This window comes from Callospermophilus lateralis, chromosome 6 (genome assembly GCF_048772815.1).
Source record: "Callospermophilus lateralis isolate mCalLat2 chromosome 6, mCalLat2.hap1, whole genome shotgun sequence".
NCBI classification, from domain to species: Eukaryota; Metazoa; Chordata; class Mammalia; order Rodentia; family Sciuridae; genus Callospermophilus; species Callospermophilus lateralis.
In genome coordinates this window covers 161,148,662-161,155,309 of record NC_135310.1, presented here as the reverse complement: position 1 = coordinate 161,155,309, position 6,648 = coordinate 161,148,662, and the positions used below count along the sequence as shown (strand labels likewise).

The following is a 6,648-nucleotide window of genomic DNA, read 5'->3' as shown; positions in this document are numbered from 1 at the left end:
GTTGCTTATTGGTTCAAACTCTCTGATTGATTTAATTCACTCAAAGAACCAGCTTTTGGCTTTCTTGATTTTCTGTTAACTTCCTGTTTTTAATTTCTGACTTTTTAAAAAGTTTGTTTACTTTGGATTAAGTTGCTCTTCTTTTCCTAGTTTCCTAAGGAAGAAGCCCAGGTGCTTGACTCTAGGGCATCTTCCTTTTCCAGTATGTGCACTCACGGCTAGAAACATGATCTAAGCACTGCTTTTGTCTATTTCAAAATTCTGATGTATTTTCATTTAGCTTAAAAATTTTTTAAATTTCCTTTGAGATTCCTTTTTGGATCCATGTGTTATTAACAAGTTTACTGTTTAATCTCCAAGTATTTGGGGACTTTATTTTATGTTCCTGTTTATTAATTTCTAGTTTAATTCTTTGTGGTCATAGACACTGTATAATTTCTATTCTCTTAAAGTACTTAAATGTTATTTTATGACCTAGAACGTGGTTCATGTTGGTGAGTGTCTGTCTCATGTGAACTGGAGAAGAATGTATGTTCTGCTGCTGTTGGATGAGGCAGTCAGTAGGTGGCTATCATGTCCAGTTGATTGATGATGTTGTTGCATTCAACTTAGTTTTATTGATTTTCTATATGCTGGATTTGTCCATTTTGATGAAGTTTATAATGGAGAAAAGCTGTGAATGTCTTTGTAGGGAAGCTTCTGGGTGCTGGTCAAACTTTGATGGTCATGGATTGCTAAGGTCTGTAAACAAGTCAGGATGGCACCTGGTATTTTGCCAGAGAAATGTTAGAGTCTGTAAACAAGTCTGCATGGTGCCTGGCAAAATGCCAGAGGGAGTGGTTTGTGAAGTAACTCCAGCGAGCCATTAAGTGTGGAGATTCCTGATTGGTTGACTGCTGTATCTATTTTATGCTAATTAGATAAGCTGTGTGGAATGTATAAATACCTCTGTTGTCCTACAATAAATGGCTTCCACTCCTGCTGCATCAACGTACACAAGTCATTCGTCACCCCCGGGATATTTTGCTGCAGCCGGACTGCGGCAGATGGTGGCCCATAAGGGGAGCCCTGCGACACTCGGGGGTAAGTGATGAAAAAAGCTGCCCGTCCATAGATAGGACGGGAACAATCTGCTCGTCCCTAGGCAGATAGGGCGAGAGGAAAAATGGCCATTTCGAGAAAATGGAGAAGATTGATACAGTATGTTTGTGTCTTGTTTTGTCTCAGTGTATTGTATTGTCTTTATGATGAAAATATGGAAGGGGTGAGAAGTAAATTGATAAGGGAAAAAGGCACCCCAGTGAAACCAAGAATAGTTAGGGCATGTGTTGATAAAAGCCAAAAGGCTATTACTAAATACTTTTCAATACCGGAGGGTGCATGAATCAACAAGGCAGCTACCACCTGCCCAAGCCGATCATGGTGCAGCAAGAATTTTCCAAGCGGCAATTGCGGGCTCTTCCCCGCCCCCCCTGCCCGGGGGAGCGGATCACCACTGTGAGCCCAAATCTAGACCTGACCTGGAGGCACAGTCTCGCAGGCTCTTGCTCCCTGTGCCCGGAAGCAATTTGAGTTTGGGACTCTCCCCAGGGCCATCTGAGGCTGCCCAGGATGCTACAGCTGGCAGAAGACGCTACTGGCGTCCCTGAAGTTTGATCATTTCCAAGGCCAGTAACTACAATGGGTCTCCCACACCTGGAGGCTAATGAGTAATGAGTACTATTAATGCTTATTTCAAATGTAAAAAAACCTTGAAATAATGTACTAAATTATTCAAAAGGTTGTTTCCTTAGTGAAATGCTACAGGATTTTCTTTAGCCATCGGGAGTTCCTGCCTTCGTCCTAGTGCCGGTGAAAACAAAGGTGAAAAAAATTTACAACCGTTGCTAAGAACCTGAGGAAACTTAGGCTGAAAACCCAAGGAGATTTCGGAGCTATCACTGTTTCTGCTGCTACAACTTAAACTAGCTGCCTGCAGAACTTACCTGGACTGTGATTTACCTGGACTGTGAGTTAATCTATTGAGACACTGCTTTATCTGGACTGAGACAACAAACTATAATTTACAACAAATTATAACTCGATATCTTTACAAATGGTGTCATTGCTGGTATAATTTTTCCAAGGGCTTCTTGCATGGAGCCATCAATTGGCTTGGTATTGTACCATTTTGTATCCTCCCTTTCTGTTTCTAGCAGGTTATTTATGGTGTTTATGTAAAAACCACTATGGTCGTTATTTAAATTAAACAAAAGGGGGAAATGTAGAGTCTGTAAACAAGTCAGGATGGCACCTGGCCAAATGCCAGAGGGAGTAATTTGTAAAGTATCAAAAGCGAGCCATTAAGTGTGGAAATTCCTGATTGGTTGACTGCTGTATCTAGTTTATGCTAATTAAGATAAGCTGTGCAAAATGTATAAATACCTCTGTTGTCCTATAATAAACGGCTTCCATTCCTGCTGCATCAACGTACACAAGTCATTCGTCACCCCCCGGTTATTCTGCTGCAGCCGGACTGCGACAATAAACAAAACAGAAACAAACAGAGAAAAGAAAAGGAGACCTGAAAGAACCAGAAACCCAGAATAAAGCAATGTGGGAGAGTAATGCATATCCTCATAGCAAAGGATTTCTAAGGTGGTGGGGAGAAAAAGTGTCACAAAGGAGACAGGATGTGAGCAGGGTCTTGTGTAGAATTTCTGGAGATTCAGAGAAGAAAGTGGGACGTGTAAAAGGTACCATGGACTGCCATGAGAAGAAGGTGTGAAAAGAAGGGTCGTGGGGACAGAGGGTGGGTGTGCCCACACGTACTGCCTTGGGGAGCCAATGGGAAATAAGTAAATAAACAGACCCAACTATGAAAGGCCTTGTGAAGGTGTCTGAAATTCTTCTTGGGAACACTGCAAAGCTATGGACTACTTTTTAACAAAGTGGTGGTTTTATAAGCCAGCGAAGTCAAGTCCGGAAGAAAGGGCAGCATGTTGCATTTACTTAATAATATAGGCCCAAGACACTGAGAATCAGTTACTAAGCCCTTTCACCAAAAGTCTGGCAGACTGATCATAGGGAATAAGGAAGCCTTACTAAGCAACAGTTATAGGCATTCAGTGTCTACTTAGTTCTTCTTGATGTTTTATATGAATCGAAAACAAATTTTCTATCTTTAAGGAACTTATCTTATTCAATTACTTCAAGTATATAATCCAATAAAATGAGTTATTCTAGCCTCATCCTTGCCCCAAATCATAGAGATGATCACTGCAGCTCAGAGAAATACCAGGAGAAAGGCAGAGTGGATCACCATAGAATCTTGGATCCTAAAATATGCCCAAGTTTTAAGAAGAGTGGCCAAAAGTGCCAGTTCTGCAAATGTCCAATAGGAAGAGGACTGAGAAACAGGTCCTGGGTTTATCCTTGAGATCAGACTGGTCAAAGTTAAAGCTCTGAGTTTCGTGAAATCTGGAAACAAAAGAAAAGTTCTTAAAATCAGGACAGCAACTGAAAGCACCCCCCCCCCCAGTATTGAAGGAACTAAATGTCTCTATGGTTTTTTAGGAAGCTCTTGGTAAGTATTTAATAAAAGGAAATTAGGATTCGTTAGGACATTAGTAAAACTATGGATCATTCACCATAGCATCTGGTTTTCTGTCAGGAGATTTGCCTCAATACCACTATCCCCCGCTGGTCAGCAGTGGTCGGAAACACGATTCCCTGAGTGGAGACTCAAGCCCTGTGGAGAATCAAGGTGGCAAACCACAGAGTGCCAGCAGCTGTGTGTGCTGCGAGCCTCTCAGAATACTAGGCTGAGCATGTTAGCCTCTTCAGGCCACCCCTTTGTTTTACTGATCACTCATTTGAGCATTCTGGGGAGAGTGAGAGGAAGGAGAAGGAAGGAAGAAGAGAAAGGGGTGGAGGAAAGCTTCAAACTGGGGTGGCTAGTCGTCCAAGTGTGTGGACCAACGCGTTCTAAGAGGCAGGACATGCAGGTAGGTGCTCTTGTGGAGCCTGGTGCAGGCTCAGCATTGCTCCTCAGTGTGAAGCTGCTGGTGTCTGACAAGAGTTGAGCTCTGACTGAAGGCCTTCCCACAGGCGTTGCATAAGTAAGGCTTCTCTCCGGTATGCGTTCTCTGGTGAGTCAAGAGGCAGGAGCTGCGACTGAAGCCTTTTCCACACCCCCTGCACACATGGGGCTTCTCCCCAGTGTGGGTCCGCTGGTGCTCAGTAAGGGAGGAGCTGCGACTGAACACCTTCCCACAGTCGCTGCACTCATAGGGATTCTCCCCTGTGTGTGTTCTCTGGTGTTCGGAGAGAGAGGAGATCCAGCTGCAGGATTTCCCACACTGACTGCACTTGTGGGGATTCTCTCCAGTGTGTATGCGTTGGTGCTGGATTATGGTTGACCGGTCACTGAAGGTTTTCCCACATGCACAACACTCATAAGGCTTCACTTGAGTATGAGTTCGCTGATGTTGGTTGAGGTTAGTGCTCCGGCTGAAGGCCTTTCCGCATTCCTGGCACTTGTAGGGTTTCTCTCCAGTGTGGATCCTCTGATGCAGACGAAGACGTGTGCTCCGGCTGAAGGCCCTTCCACATTCGCTGCACTCATAAGGTCTCTCTCCAGTGTGAGTTCTTTGATGTTCAATAAGGTGTGTGCTTCGACTGAAGGTCCTGCCACACTTGCGGCATCCAAAAGGCTTTTCTCTGCCATGAATGCTCCTGTGAACAGTAAGGCCTGACTGCTGTCCAGAAGCCCTCCCACGTGGGTTGCCTTTACAGGGTTTCTTTTGTGGGAGGAGTTTTGGGTGTTGAATGAATTCTGGGCTATCTTTGGAGTGTTCCCTGGATATAGGGTATTTATCTCCCTTTGGAATTTTCTGTTGTACACCAAGGTTGGACCTTGGTCCAAAGTCAGTGGACTCAGGGTGTCCCTCCCCATTGAAAATATCCTTCAACATCACTGATACTTGCTTCATTGCTGTTTTCTCAAAAGAGAGTTTTTTTCTGTGCAAGACATTTTACCTGCCTTGATGACTGGCTCTGTCTCTTACAGCCTTCTTCACTTTTAGGACCCTGGACACCATTCCCTCTGAGGCTTTTCATTGCTGATCCTGAAACTCTAGTTCTTCAGAAACAGACTGATTGCTGTTGATACTTTGGTGCAGTTCAAATCTCCCTGTCTGGAAGACATTTAAAGTGCAGATGTCACCTGTGTCTAGTGTGGATCACAAGGAAAAAAAATCATCAGGGAAAACAACAACTAATTTGCAATTCATGCACAATAGCAATTTTATATGAGGAGAAAACAAAGTGAGATAATGGAAGAGAACTAAGAAGTCAGAAGAAGAGAGGCAGTGGCAGTTTTGGCAGTAGACAAAATAAGCACAGAGATATCAAGAAATATGGGAAGAGGGACTGCATAATATGCTAAGTTAAAAAAAAAAAAAAAAAAAAAAAAGGAAATGTGCACATACCAGCCAGTGATCAGAGAGAGAGCCTGCTGGTAAATGCCCTGTTACTGTGGCTGACTGGTCACAGGATAGGAGCCAGGGCAGGGTGAAGAGAGGAAGACTTGCAAAGGAGCAAGGGTGCCATCAGAATTGAAATGGCCATTTTCCTGGCACTGAAAGGTGACAATTATTCAGAAATACCATCTTCCCCCCACTTCAACTACTTCAGGTAGTCTTCTAAAGAAGATCAAAGTCACAGACTGCTAGGAGCTTACCAGCACCGGCACTCATCTCAGTCAATGTCTCACAGATGGGCTAAGAAAACAGCCTCAGCAACTGGCCTAGAACACACAGCAAAGCAACTGCAAAGGCTTGGACAGAACTTTCTCCTGAATTCCAAAGGGGTCATCTTTTGTGATCCCACTCACCTGTCCTGGTCTTCTGGGCATTCTGTCCTTCGGCTGCCTCAAGAGCGGTTCTCCCTTCAGCTGGTCAGGTCCAGTTCACATGCTGGGACTCCTGCTGATTGGAGTGATTATTTAACCCAAGGCTGCGGGTGCTGGAGACCACACTCTTCACAGCTCCATCTCAGTTCCGTGATCTATAGAAAAGGTAGCTGCACTTTCACGGAGGCTGTGGCAGGAGAAGCTGAAGACTTGGATATCTGAAAGAGGCGAGAATTTGCAAAAGACAGGTGACCTGTACACACTCCTAAGTCACTTATGTGATTTGTCACTCTGGTTACCTGGGCCTTGCCTCAGCCTCCTAAATCTGATGGCCCTGGCATTTGTATTGTAGTACAATTCCTGACTCCAGCATCTTTCTATTGGGAAAATCTGAAGATCTTCTTGCACACCTGGACTCTTGAATTTTCCCCATTAAAGCTTATTGTTTAACCTGTTCTCTTGTTAATTTATCTGAAGTTCTTGCATCTGACAGGAGGCCATGGACTATAAACAGTTCCCCAAATGTTTCTGCTTTCAGTACAAATTGAAATCTGCTGGATTAGGGAGTTTACCTGGTTTTCCAGTTTTTCCTTTCTTATAGACTGGGAATCTCCCAAGACATGGAGATTCTACCAAGAAGCTACACATTGAGAACCTCAAGAGCAACATGACAATACCTCATGCCTAACTTTGCCTTTCAACTGGAAACAGGGAACACAAGTGCCCTACTGCTGGGTTGAATGGGTGGCCAGAGA

The 6,648-nt window shown here is 44.1% G+C and overlaps 1 protein-coding gene across 1 annotated transcript; it reads right to left on the bottom strand.

Moving 5' to 3' along the window:
* Positions 1–3,498: 3,498 nt before the first annotated feature.
* On the bottom strand, positions 3,499–6,309 carry Znf391 (zinc finger protein 391). The gene is given in 3 exon segments (XM_076857985.2): positions 3,499–4,991; positions 4,993–5,177; positions 5,876–6,309. Coding segments are annotated over 2 exon segments (1,083 nt in total). The 5' UTR covers positions 5,101–5,177; positions 5,876–6,309; the 3' UTR covers positions 3,499–4,016.
* Positions 6,310–6,648: the final 339 nt, after the last annotated feature.